Genomic DNA, 14,133 nt, shown 5'->3' with positions numbered 1-14,133 from the left:
GGGAACATTGGTGGGAAGTAGGACGAGTAAGCAATGGATCCTGGCTCGGCAGCCTTCCAGCAAATACAACCAAACGCAGCCTCCGAAACCGAAGGAGGCCAGTTTGACGAGAGGGAATACAGACACGATACGACACAACAGGGCCCAAGCAGGGACAGGAGAGGCATGACGCGGGAGAGGAGCTAGAGGGAAGTCGAGCATCAGTCAGCGCCCACCTCCAGATGGCTAAGCTACACTATGTGGCATTACGAGACAGGACGGGCCGGAGCTAGCTGGTTAGCATGCTAACCTTTGTAGATATCTCTGCAACACAAAACATAGATGTCTACAGTCTAAGTTACATATTGCACCTTTAAAACTGATAATTAATTGTTACTTCGGAATCATTTGGAGTGAAATGAAAAAGCATCAAAAGTCACAGTTGAGGCTTATTCGGGGGAAAAAAAAAAAAAACATTAAGTCCCCAGCCAGTACTAACAGGGATGTTGATGGTTTCTACAGCAGGCAATTTCTCAGCCACAACAGGATTATATGGGCTCTGCTGTGACTAGATAATTGAATTCACTCATGGCCACAGTGCACTGCATCCAATGATCTCTCTCCCACCAGGGTGATGGGGAGAAAAAAATGAATCGTGTTACACTCTGTAGATTCAGAAGCACAACAATGGTGTTAGTCGACTAGCCTTGTAAGTCTATTGTGGCCCCTTTAAGTAACGATGTTATTTGTCACAACACTGAAGTCAACTTCTTCCTCTTCCATGGACCAATGGCCTCGTGAATGACCTCTTTTTCGTAGTCACTCATCCAAAACTCTTAAGAGGGAAACTGTGGCTCATATCACAGCATCTGAAGCTTAAGTTGCGAAAAGTTTATAGATCAACAAAAACAAAAAAAACACACACATGTACATTCAGATATAAAGTGACAGACATGAGGGCGAGTATGCTGGTGCGTGTGGTATTGGAGGGGACATGCATTGAAATGCATTGTGCTGGGAATAAACCACCAAAGCCGCATGTTAATCCTGCCCTGACCTTGTGCAGAATGTGGAGGGAACGGTGTCTGTGGGGCTAAAGATAACACCGCTGCCTTTGTGCTGGAGGAGAACAACACTGCTGATGATGCTGCTTTGTGCCGCCGACGCTGCTGCTGCTGCCGCCGCCCAAGGTCACATGTGTCCCTTTGTCAAGTAACAAGACCTGACAAGGTAGCTATTGTAAAGATACAGACGCTCTAATGTACTCTTCTGTCTTGATATTGTATACGCCTTACTCTGGTGCTTTATGATTTTACAATTACTGCACTTGCTTAGAATTTACACACGGAATTCATCCCTCCTCAGGTTTGTAATCGTTCAATCAACGTGCATCAAAGCTAGAAAGCACTCAGAGAGCAGATTCCTCTGCCAAGGCTGCATAATCTTCTAAATTTGCCATTTTAATAATGACAGAATGTTTACAAATGTTTCATCTGCATTTAGATCCAAATCTGCATCAAGGGATGATGTATAGTCATGGAATAGAGTGCCAATATATGAACATTCTGTCATCAATTCATTTTACATTAAAATCAAGGGTATTAACAATAGCGACGTACCAGAAGACATTTCTCCAGTATACAGTATCTCTGTACATATTCTGGTTACTAATTGCTGCATCACAAAGTAGTCTCTACTCCCATCGTCAGTGAGTAAGTACAATTATTTGGCTTTCTTGTGTGCAGCTTTGTAAAAGATTCCTTCATGATTACAAATCTCAAATTATGGCTCTGATCATACAAATGTCCTGGTAAAGATTTAACGTCAAAAGAAGAAGAAAAGTATGTTGCTTTGAGCTTTAAATGGGTTCAATCCCTAGAGCAGCGAGATAATTTGGGGTTTAGAAAATGAAAGATTACCACAGCCGAGGTGCCCTTGAGCAAGGTACTTAACACCAATGTGGAGCCGCTCAGTGGCCAGCAGATAGGCCTTATGTGGTTATCTTACATCCAGCAGATAAGACCGTTGTACTGGGCAGCTTCAAGGTGTGAATGTGCCCGAGTGTGGAGCAATAAATCCCTGAAGAAGAGCATTTGTGCTCAGTGACCCGGGTTAAATAAAGGCCAAAAAAGTCATTTTTTGGACTCTTATAAGAGCAGGGCCAAGTGGAGGCGAGCAGTCTGGCTACAGGCAACGTCTGAATATTACATACAATGTCTGGTGAGTTCTATCAAGCGCAAAATGAACAAGAGAAGCTCCGGGATCCTATCAGTGCAGCCATGAGTCACCACAGAACCAACACGTCCATTTATGACCGAATGAAATGTGAATTGTTTGTTTCAAAAAAGGAAGACGAAACTTGAAAATAGAAATATTAACCAAAACAACAACTTTACTGCCTGATCGATCCACAAAGGAGGTTTTACGGCCCAGTGTTTGTCTTGTCTGTTACTCAGCAGGATCTTTCCACATTTCAAGGAAAATCTCATTCTTTAATTGTGATATATGGCATTTTTGAGAATTGCATTTTTATTTCTCATGGACTACAACATTCTTGCAGTCCTTTTTTGTTTCTTAGATTTTACTACATTTATTACATGCATCAAAATACTGAAATATGTTTATGATTCTGATTCCTAAAGAAAAAAAAGTTTCAGTCTAGTCTGGAATAGTGTTATCAAAAATATTAAAACTGAATATTCAATACTGTTTCAATATTCATTTCCCAAAGTATCGATATTGCTACCAGCTGTGCTTTCACGCCCTCTTTTGTTTCGGGCAGCAAGTCAACACACACCGCTGCAGTGTCCACATAGGCCTGTCCCCTCCTCCTCCTCTGACTATGGCCAGAAGTAATTTATCTTAAATGCTGTTGTGCTTAACACACAAAACACCAGTCTTGTTATATTTATCTTTTATGAAAAAATCCAAATATTTTTTGTATATTTTTCAGGGTAGTGTATCGAAGTTAGAAATTCCAGTATCGTCTACAATGTGCCAAATTAAATTAATGATTACCCAACAGTAAGGTTAACAACTCTTGCTACCATGGTAACTATTAGAGATCACACATCCGACATTCCCACTCTCATCTCTAAAGAGGCAAGGACAAAACAAATGTTGAAGTGTTTTACTCATAAATGTGTGAAAATTATTTAAAACTCTCCCTCTAACCGTCATCATACGTGCAGATGGTGGACCTTTTATCTCTGCACTAAAATTAACACAGGCAAATTCCCTGAAAAGACACCATCTGCACTTTATCAAGCAGAGGAAAGAGGGCAGTGTAAGATCAGTCAGTAATCTGTTTTAATTTTAGTTCATCTTTTTGTTGTTTACTGTGTATGTTTACCTTCAGGTCAAAATCAGATGAGTGGAGCGCTATGTTCAGGCAAACCCAACCACGTTTTTCGAGGAAGGCTATAATATTACCGTTGCAATTTGCTTGCAATGTGAACGAGGGAGAGTCTGGAGAGGCAGCGTGCATGTTCAAGGAAACCCTTTTTTTTTTAATCAATTCATTCATTTTGTGTCAATCTAAGGACATGCAGTTAAAATATCAATGCAGATCTACTACTTAGTCCAAAACATTTGGAAATTCAGAGACATCTTGGTTTAGTTTGGCACAAATTCAGTTTGGGAAAAATGTGGGCATGACCAGCTCTGAGGCTCACAGTTCCAGAGGGCTGATTTATAACTTGGCTATTCTGAGCACAGCTTAAGTGTCAAGATGGTACTGTAGTATCGGGTATGAATGACCAGTGTATCCCTTATATGGTTCCACGTCATTTTAACCCTTTGCGTTGCACCACTGAAGCACATGTGTGAAGTTTTAACTCACAAGGCTTTATGTTTGTCTTCAGCGAGGATCTGGTCATTAGGCTTCAGTCCAAACCTTACAGGAAGCATAAAACAGCTGTCAGCATGTTTTAAAACACAGAAATAAGAAGGATTCAGGGACCACAAAGACGCTGTTTAGACTTACTTGTCAAGGAAATCTTTGTCCACAACAGCTGAAATGTCGAGCAAGGGATTTCCCATCCCGAAGAGTGTGTTTTCACTGTGGAGAGACAAAAACATATTGTATTATGCAGACTCCCACTCGCCAGCCTCTGTAGGAACAGAGAGCACAAAAAAATCTGCTGTGATACAGAAAATCATCTGTTACCAATTGTATTACATTAAATCAATGAAACTCATGTTTTACTGATGCCTCTGTTGCCGGACCCTCTCTCCCCAGTCAACATGTGTACAACACATGCTACAGAAACACTGTGCAATAGCAAACTTTTGAGTTCATACCAGACCCACAATGATTTTTTATGACTTTGGGAAGCATGGAGAAATGTTAACCTGGCAATGATTGAGTTTATTTTTCCATATTTTGATGGAGATTAGTCAAATGAAATGCAGGCACTTAAAAGACAATACACAAAGCAATGTTCTCATGTAAAGATGTGTCAATCAAAAGTTTTAGGATTGAGTTTTCAGGAATGCATGTTTTGACTAAAGTTAATGTATCAAAGCAAGAAAAGCTGCATTTCAGAATGTTTTAAATCTAGCAATTTCCCTCATGACCCTTTCCTCTCAATTTTTTTCAGCAATAAGATATCATAGTGGCCAAAGTCTACTCTTGACAACAGGAGTGACACAACAGGTGACCCATTTTTTCATAAAAAACAACACTAACATGTTTAATGTCCAGTTAATATCACAGAGAGAAGGTTTTTTTTTTTACATGATTTGTAATACAATGGATGGAAGAACATCCAGACTCTTTAAAGCATGAAATCATATGCTTCCTTGCAGTGTTTTCAATCAACCCATTGAAAGACAGGCAGTACTGTGAGCACATTTTTAAGAAAACAATCACAACAGCAGAATTGTTCCTGTGGAAACCCTGGAGGATATTATCATTTGGACCTTACCTGGCAGTTGGCATTGTGTCAGAAAACTCAGCAGCCTTACTTGATGAGTAAATGGTTAGCAGCTTCCTCCTCTCTGTCAAAGCAATGTGCTTTTTGACTACAGGAACTGTGGCTGCACTTTGGCTGACACTGACTGGTTGTTGGAGGAAGTGGGCGGGCTTAAGTATACTCCAGGCATATGATTGGCTACACATGTTCCAATTATTGTCAAGCTTTCTGTGTTGCGTTTGAAGCCAATGGGAAAACAGGTGGACCATGTGGTTAACAGGAAGTGCAGTGATTGAGCAAAAATTAATGAATTTTAAAGGACTAATCTATAGTTTTTTAACCATATAGAATATATGTTAACCTGCATGTAATCCAACCGTTTCAGCTATGTAAAGAAAAATCAGCATTTTGTATGTTTTTTGAACTGATCACAATAGAAAAACTATTGTCAAGTTTTGCAGCTATTTACAAATATTATCTAAATCTTTAACAGAATCAGGAAAAAAACTTTTTTTAACTAAAATGTGCATTAAATTCAATCTAAATGGTATTGATAGTACAAGTATAGCAAATAATCACATACATAGTTTTCATGACTCTTATTTTGTCTAGAAAATTAAATCTTCAGGGATATAATAACAGTTTGGTTTTTTTAACTCAAATTAGGGCTTAAAGGAAACATGCAAGGGTACACTTACCATCCCTGCTATTCTTTATCATTAATAAGATTTATTTGATTTTGACTTGGAGTGATTTTATTGATGATTATATAATTATTTTTTGTTTCCAGTTGTTACTAGTATGATATCACTTGCTCACCAGCATCGTTGCTATCTTGTGAAGGGCCACAATGAATATAAATTGGTAGTGGACCATACTGTGCCATCCTCGACATTTCTTACCACATTTCTCCCACATACAGCCTATTTCCACTGGCGTCCTATGAACACTCTGTCAGAGACCTGACATCTTATGAACAGAGGCTCCAGTCTGTTCCTGGGTGCTGGACTAGTGCTATGGTACAGGTGGTACTATGATCATAAGCCAAGACGACGAGCTAGCAGTCACAATACAAGGACCCTGAAACTGATGCAACAATGTGAAATTTTGCTATCAAAAATTTAAGGATTTACATTTGTGCTTATTTGCAGGGCTGTAGTTGTGGCCAAACACAGATAAACTCAGTTTACGCTCCTTTTTCAAATGAAACATTAAGTTTACTCTCATTTTTGTTAGTTTACTTTTACTTAACATTGGACAGTTTAGCCAGCTGACTCAATATTTAGTTGCAGTAAAAATAAAACAACCAGTGATGGAATAAAGCTAAGTACGATTCACTTAAGAACAATTTTGAGGTACTTTACTTGAGTATTTCCATTTTCTGCTACTTTATAGTTCCACTCCTCCACATTTATTTAATACATTTAGTTACTAGTTGCTTTGCAGATTCAGATTATTCAGTGTTTATAGGCTTGTAATCGTGACGTGTTACTAATCAGATATTGCTGTGGGCAGGACATTGTGTGAGAGGATGCTGTGTCAGAGTCAAAGTAGGACTTTTTTTCAGAAAAATGCCTAATATCGTCCCCGATAATTGCCAAAATGTCCTCTATGAAAATGGCGATTTTGCTTTGTCCTTCAGTGGCTTTTGCACAGCCAAAAGATGCTCTCAAAAGTCAACTTTAAACTCACTTTTACTCTTCGGCCTAACCTGACCTGCTCCCACATTAACCACAGTACTTCAGAAGCATTGACTCACCTGCTGTCTCACTGTCAGAGTCAGTTTGAAATGACTGTGCTGTGTTTAAAGTACACTAGAAATCCTGCTGAACGTACTGAGTGTTAAAATTACCTTCACCAAGAGCAATTCAAGTCTGTAAAAAACAACGTCCTCATCCATTTTTACTGACTTTACTCATCAGAGTGAATCGTGACTATGGACAATATGACAAAAGTTTTCCTGAAGTCAAGTGAACGCCGCACCATTCACATAACATTATGCACAATGTCAACAAGGCAGTAGCTGCCTGCCAGCACTGTAGTAGGTTATATTATGGTAATATGTTATCAATTACGGATGATATGATTCATGACACAGCCATATTTATTGAAACGCTGTTTTACTAAAAGGACACAGGACATTTTTAACAATCATTTTTTAGATTTTTGGCTGACGTTACGTTATTCATTTGATTCGTATGTCGTGCTCTGTATTATACTTCACATGGACCTATTACGCGTTTGTTAAATGTTAATTAAAACGGCCTTTGTCTTCGTGATAACTGCATTTTTTTTTAAATTAAAAAAATGCTGTGGGGGGGAAAAAATGCAAAATCCTCACACTTCACGATAAGATGCCTTCACTGACCGCATCCGTGATGTTTTAACTTCTTAGCTCACGTCAAAGTTTGTCTCGCGTCTGTCAAAAACCCTTTCATCCTTTTTGCTTTTTTTTTTTTTTTTAAATAAAACATTTCCAACCACCACACAAGCTACTGTGCCTTTCTTTAAACGGTTAACCACAGTGTTGTGTAGATGTAGCGAGAATTGTTGTCTCCCCCTGTCAAGTGGTGTACCCACCCTCCGCTGCTAGCCGTGTTAGCATCGTTATGACCGAACGATCCGTGTCTAAATGCTAACAGCGGCTTCACCTGAGCGCTCCGGTCGATGTAGCGTTCAAAGGTCCGACCTGCTGAGCGCTTTATCCCCCCGCACCTCCCGCTGACGGCTCGCCCCCAGCACCAGACACGTTAGCATGAATTAACAGCTAGCTACAGCGGCTAACTCCAGGGAGCTTCACGCATCACATCACATGAAAATACAGTCGGCTTATTACCTTAACGCTCTTTTCCTCCCTGTTGACATGTTTGGTGGTTCTTCGTCGGACATTTTTCTTTTTTCTTTTTTTTTTTTTTAATCAGCAACGGTTGTGTTGACGCTGCGGAGCCTGGAGCCGCTGCTCACTGCCAGGGGGGGAGAGTGGTGAGAGGCTGCGGGATCCTTCCCCAACATATGATGGTGAATAAATTGGTCACCAGCATGAAACCTGGAGAGAAAACTAATGGCTTTGTCCGTGAGAGGATCGGTGTATGCTGGTTACTTTCATCCCGTGCCGTGCCAAAGTGCATTTGACTCACATTAAAAGGAGAGAGATATAGTTATCACGTGTTATCGCGGTGCTTTGCTTTTCACCTGTTTCACCCAGATGAAGTTCAACTCCACACTCAGATATATTCATATTTATTTAGGATTTAACATTATTTGTAGGATGTTGTTGCACTAAAGCCTAAAAAGCTGGAGTACCAAACCCCAGACCCTCAAGGTCCCAGAGGGCCCCACCTTCATTGCATGTCACCTGGTTTTCAGCCTCTATAAGTTTAATTGAGTGCAACTTAGTTTGGTAAAAGATTATAAAGATTATAACTATTGGTCTTATCAGTGGGCCAGATGTCAAAATTGACATGGCGCATATCTCAAAATATATTTCAGTTTCACCAAATTACCATAAACAGGGGACAATAGTCACCTGCACAGCATTAAATGACATCAGGAAATAGTGTTACGCATGTTCAGATCTAGTTACAAATCAACCCATGAGAAATGTACTGATGTACTGATGTAATGTGAAAATGTGAGATACACTGCAGTGTTTCCATTTCAATCCCAGCCAATGATTTCTCTTCTTTTCTGCTCTTTTTCTTGGCTGAATTTATTCCCTGAACGATCCAGGAAGAAAAAACAAAAGTGCATCCCAAAAGTACATGAAAGATTAACAATTTCAGGGAACGATATCTCCAAATTATGTGCAAATGAAACCAAAAACTATTGGCATACACTACACAACAAGAAGTGAAGAAATGTTTCTTGGTAATTTGGCTGAACTGACCCTTTAAAAAAAAAGGCATTCAGAATCAAAATGAACAGTTATTGCATATTATGCATCAAAGATGAAAATTCATTCCGATGCTCATCAGTTCAGGCACGGCCTCGCTCGTACTGTCTCCAAAGTGACTGCACCAAACTCCTTTCAAAAACCCTGCAATTTTGCTCACTGGCAATGAATTTCATGATGTTCATGCCAAGGCTGAATCCCTGATTGGACAAAACAGGCACCCAAATAAAAGCCCCAGGTAGCTTGTGTGCAAATTTGTTGGCGGTAATTTGTCTGGTAATATGCCTTAATAAAGCAAAAACTAAAATTGAAGGACCCTAAAATGTAGTTTTAACACATTTAGTTTGTTGACATTGTGTGACTTAATGTTTCATTCATTCAGTTCTCATACACTGACACAAACCTAGGGGCAAGTAAAACTCTAGTAGAGGAGAATTGGTTGGTTTGTGTGGCTCCAGGCAAAATATAATTAAACTGCCATGTGTAGTCTGTTGTGTGAACTGTACTTTACGGGGATGCCTGCGTGACAGTAACAGAGTGCAAAACAACAAGGGGCCAGTAGAGACCACAACAGTTTATTTTTGCCCCAGGTTCCCCTGCAGCCATGCTTAATGGAAATTCAGGAAGAATATTTTGACTGTTGAAGGAGGGTCAATTAATGTGTTTGTACCCAGAGAAAGAACCCGAGGGTCCAAAAGTTTGTATACCTGCAAGCTGATCCAAGTGGAGCAGATCAGCAAGAGGTCAGATACAGTATTTTCAACTATTCAGTATTAATATTACATACACAGTAAAATAAATGCAAACGTCTGTTTATATAAAATATTTCAGACAGATTTTTGCATGTAGATATTTTTACTCGAACCAAACGGGCCTTGAAAATCACATAACTGCTGACTTACAGGAAGAAATTTAAAAATATATAATAGCATCAAACAAGAGCTTCGACTTCCTGACAATACAGTTAAGGCATTTGTCAGCAAATATGAACAGAAATTATAGAGAAAACACACCCAAAACTGTTATAAAATGCTTTATTACAAAATTGTGAACAATGCCTCAGCAAAATATCGTTAAGGCCTGTTTAAAACCAACCCAGTTGCATAATTATCATGTTTTTCAACAAACTTTCTCAAGGTTTGCATAGAGCATAATCTGACTGGAAGTTAAAAGTCATGAAGCGGATGTTACTTTTAAAGAAGAATCAAAGTGTTTTGAACAAATCAACACAATCTCACCTTGTACAAATGATACAAAACATCTAGAAATGAAAACTGTATCAATTGCAAATAAAGTTTCTTTCGCAAAAGGCACATCAGTTGGTATTAGATACTTAAAAAGACACATTCAGTCTTTCAGATGTTTCAAAATATCAACTACAGTTGCCACAATCAGTGGCCAAGTTATGTTTAGTGTTGAGACAATGAAGATTTCACCAGCTGCAGATGACACTTCATCTCCAAACTCTGGTCATTCCCTTGACTACCTAGGAGAAGTGTGCAATTCATATATCACAAAAAAAATGATTGTGCACAACAAGACAACATGAGACGTACAACTGTGTGCAGAGTTAAGAAAAAAAACAGCAGTGAAGACGAGCCTCTCTAAAGAAGACGATGCTTTGTTGGCTCGCTGTGAAAATCAGATTAATCGTTTTTGGCTCTTCGGCCTCACACTGTAGCGCAAGCCTGTTTCTTACATGTAATCTCAACGCAACATGTGAAACATTAAACATATCTAGAAAGAGTCGAATGCAAGCTTATAAAGAAGTTTTCATCTTAAGCTGCTGCTGGTAGAAATTTAAGTTACTTTTTTTTAATTAGCTTGTCTTAAAACTAACTCAAAAAATTTACTGCAAACCAGAGAGAGACAACTATATTTCAAAAGTTCATGGCAGAATATCTTTGGCAGAACTTGTAAGAAAATAAAGATTGCTACAATTGCATTACAGTATGTAACATAATAAACAGTGTTTCTCTTTCACTTGTGATAATACAGAATAGTGTAAACAGGCATAATACCAATGATTATATTTTGCATGTGCTGAGCGTAGGCCTATACTGTACTTGTAACAACTTCTCAAGTTCATGTGCTTATCCTAGCAAAAGGCGAATGACTGATAGTGAGAATAAAATTATCAGTACAAAGATACAAAAATGTCTCGCAAAAATCTAGTTATTCAAATTTTAACTTATGGTTTGTGTCTAGAAGAGGCCAAAAACAACCTTGCATTATATGAAACCTCTAATCAAAACATACCGTATATATATTCCTGGGATTTGTCAAAATATAAGCTTTAAAACAAATTTTTTACACACTTTAGAAAAAAATTCCCAGTAATAATCTAACCCATAACATTACATTCTACCAGAACAGCAACTGTTACAGACAGGACATGGGACTAATACAGAAACTCTGCCCACATTAGGGTGAAGGGCACTGATTTCATAGCTCTGATAAACTAAATATCTGTCCATTCAATGTCCTCCTGGACGGCTGGATAGAACCAGCATGAAGCAGCGGAACAGTGGCTCTCCTCTTACTGGTACCAGGGGGTCTTTCTGACCCAGTGGAGGGTGAAGCCCGCATCTGTTCGGATCTTAATGGAAGCTGCCTCGGCCTCCCTGACCGTCTCCTTCACAGACTGCATCAGGTTCTGGGCATTGTGGACCAACATCTCAGTAGCCTGTTGAAGGAAAAATACAAGATTTATAGTGATGATAGAGACTGGAATAATCATTTTTCAAAGGCTATTTTAGGAACATAATTGGTGATTGCTCACCTGTTCTGACTCCTCTTCACTGATGTTGGTACGACCCAACATGGTGGCCTTGACTGTGGACAGGATTTTGAGCTGAGTGCTGATGGTGGGAATGCGCTCGCACACCTGAAATGAGGTCGGAAAGACAGAAGGGGTCAAAACATTTGTCTGGTGACTATAGGTATTTTAAAATATTAACACACTGAGATTTTGTATTACTAATCATCAGTAATGTGGATATAGAACAAGTAAAACTGTCTGGTAACTTCAGGAAATTACTCACTTTACTGCAATGGTGCCTTTTAAACCAACACTTATGCCGTATCATCATATAACACAACACAACAGGATAATACTAAAAAACCTTCTGATGAGAACGGCTGAACTGACCTGGAGCAGGTTGGTCCGGATACGCTTGTCAGTACACTGCTTGGCCACCTCCTTGGCCAGCCGTGTGACCTCATCAGAAGCCTTGGCGATGTCCTTGGCGCACTGGATGAGGGCACGCTTGTTTCCGCTTCCTCCACGCACCAGACGAGACATCTCAGCCATGAGCAAAGCCATTCGTTTGGCTGCACCAATAATGTCATTTCCCTAAGAGGTATGATAGGACTATAGTCAATACGAAAGTGTGGGATTCTCAAAGTAAAAGTCCAATGTGTTTACAGTGTGTGCTTACTTTGCTGGACCATTTGCGGGCTTCATCGTGGAGCTGCCTGGCAGCCACCATCATGGGCTCGTTGACTATATCACCAGCCTTCGCCTCAGGGAACTCCTCGTCTTTCTCCTCTGGGGGTGGAGGCCTGGGGGGAGGAACCTCACCCTCAGGAAGAGGAGGTTTGGGTGGTGCTGCCTCATCATTAAGCTACAAGGACAAGTTAATGTAATTATGGCGTGGCGGTCGTTTTGGATACTGAACCAAATTCAAAGTTGTGCTCATTAGAGGACTCACATTAAGTTGATCCAGTTCAGGAGGAGGTGGTGGGAAGTCTGGCTCCTGGGGCTGGAATGCCTCCCTGACCTTTGCCACCGCACCAAGAATCTTATAACCTGAGTCCAGAAAGCCCTTCTGAAGACCTGGTAATCACAAAAAACATATTCATCACCGATCAGACGATTACAAACACGCATAAAACATAACTTTAAAACCCTTTTTCAACATCAACTTACTTGGATCCTGGATGTTGCCAGCAACTGCCTTAGCGTCCATCACCATGGGAGAAATTGTCTGGCTCAGTTCGTCAGAAGCGGCCTTCACCATCTCTCTGAATTTAGGATCTTCAGAGTTCTCCACCTCTCGCTTCGCCACCAGGAGGATACGGTTGGCTCTGCGGGCGATGCTGGTGGCGCCGGCGACCAGCATCTGAGGCTGGTGGTTAGCCATGGCCACACGGCACTTGTCCAGGTCCTTCTTGATCGCCTCCTCTGATGCATCCAGCAGAGATTTGGTATCGATGGCCTCGTCCACCAAACCTAAACATCCAGAACATGTTAATATAGGAGGTATGAAATAGTTTGGATCAGATAATTAAAAGCATCTTTGTGACATCTCACCAGTCATTTTCTCCACATTGTCAATCCACTGGTTCTTCATGGTTTCAAAATGTTCATACGCAGCTTGGTTGCCAGGGTTTCTCAGCAGAATACGAGCAGCAGATACCACCTATAAAAAACAATCCGAGCTATTAATTGTCAGCCCACTGAAAACTGCTACAGATTTGGCTCGAGAAGTGAGAAACACTTAAGCTCTGTGACTCGTGATGCGGAGTGGAGGGCAGACACAAACGGAAACAGATATAAACACTAAACCGTGACATACTTGTGGTGTTAAGTCTCTCGTTGACTTGACGGCGGCCTGGATTCCCTCCACTGTGCTCTTGTTGGCAGTGCCGACAGCAGCAGCCTTCTCTGCTGTGGTGCCAAGCTTATTGGCGTGGTTCTCAAAGTTGGCAGCCCTTTCGTCAAAGACCTACACATGATCAAATAAAACAATTATCCAAAAGACTTGTTAGAAATAAAACAACACCCTGCCTGTAAATATAACACCACTAAAGGAGGCTCAGTGCAGTGAGGTCACAGTGAGGAGGCAGGGTGACTGTACCACTGACCTCATCTCTGTTGGGGGCGTCCAGAGGGGCGGTGGCAGCCACTGCCAGTAACTTGATGGGAGTGGTGGTGTCACTGAAGATGTCAGACACCTCCTGAGTCATCGCCTCTTGCATTTTTCCTTTCAGATCCTGGGAGGAGGACAAACAGATTTTACAGCCAGTCAGTGCTTTACTTTGATAAAATACATACAGTATTAGAATACAATTAGGGCTGCAACTAACAATGGTGGAAGAATTATTCTGATCCTTTACTTCGTATCAATACAGCAATGTAAAATGAGTCCTGCGTGAAAAATCCTACTATACTAAGAGTCCATTAGATTTCATTTAATGCCTGTATTACCTAACCATCTTGCAGATTTAGAGCTTAGTTGCAGTTTGGATAACATAACTCAAAATGTGGCTTCTACATAATGCAGACTATTTGGGAACCATGAAAAACTATTTCAGAATGACCTCATTTTTAGAGTTTGAGAG

General features: G+C 40.3%; 2 protein-coding genes across 4 annotated transcripts in view; both read right to left on the bottom strand.

The window, feature by feature from the left end:
- Positions 1 to 7,815, bottom strand: part of LOC141015348 (adenosine kinase-like) — a 112,642-nt gene extending 104,827 nt beyond the window's left edge. The window contains exons 1-3 of one of the 3 annotated variants that reach the window (XM_073489385.1): positions 7,732 to 7,815; positions 3,965 to 4,039; positions 3,821 to 3,874 (exon numbers count right to left, since the gene is read on the bottom strand). In XM_073489385.1, the coding sequence (XP_073345486.1) occupies positions 3,821 to 3,874; positions 3,965 to 4,039; positions 7,732 to 7,784 (182 nt within the window). In that variant the 5' untranslated portion in view covers positions 7,785 to 7,815. Of the gene's footprint in view, positions 1 to 3,820; positions 3,875 to 3,964; positions 4,060 to 4,907; positions 5,013 to 7,731 lie in introns of those variants that run through there. The other 2 variants (XM_073489387.1, XM_073489386.1) reach the window with 2 other exon arrangements.
- A 1,990-nt stretch (positions 7,816 to 9,805) lies between these two features.
- Positions 9,806 to 14,133, bottom strand: part of LOC141015347 (vinculin) — a 28,342-nt gene continuing 24,014 nt past the window's right edge. Inside the window, exons 13-21 of the mRNA XM_073489384.1 lie at positions 13,657 to 13,785; positions 13,368 to 13,517; positions 13,103 to 13,211; positions 12,719 to 13,021; positions 12,501 to 12,625; positions 12,228 to 12,413; positions 11,939 to 12,142; positions 11,570 to 11,674; positions 9,806 to 11,473 (exon numbers count right to left, since the gene is read on the bottom strand). Coding sequence (XP_073345485.1) covers positions 11,327 to 11,473; positions 11,570 to 11,674; positions 11,939 to 12,142; positions 12,228 to 12,413; positions 12,501 to 12,625; positions 12,719 to 13,021; positions 13,103 to 13,211; positions 13,368 to 13,517; positions 13,657 to 13,785 — 1,458 coding nt within the window. The 3' untranslated portion in view covers positions 9,806 to 11,326. The remainder of the gene's footprint in view (positions 11,474 to 11,569; positions 11,675 to 11,938; positions 12,143 to 12,227; positions 12,414 to 12,500; positions 12,626 to 12,718; positions 13,022 to 13,102; positions 13,212 to 13,367; positions 13,518 to 13,656; positions 13,786 to 14,133) is intronic.

This window comes from Pagrus major, chromosome 20, assembly GCF_040436345.1.
Source record: "Pagrus major chromosome 20, Pma_NU_1.0".
In the NCBI taxonomy this organism is placed as follows: Eukaryota; Metazoa; Chordata; class Actinopteri; order Spariformes; family Sparidae; genus Pagrus; species Pagrus major.
This window is presented reverse-complemented; position numbering and strand designations above follow the sequence as displayed.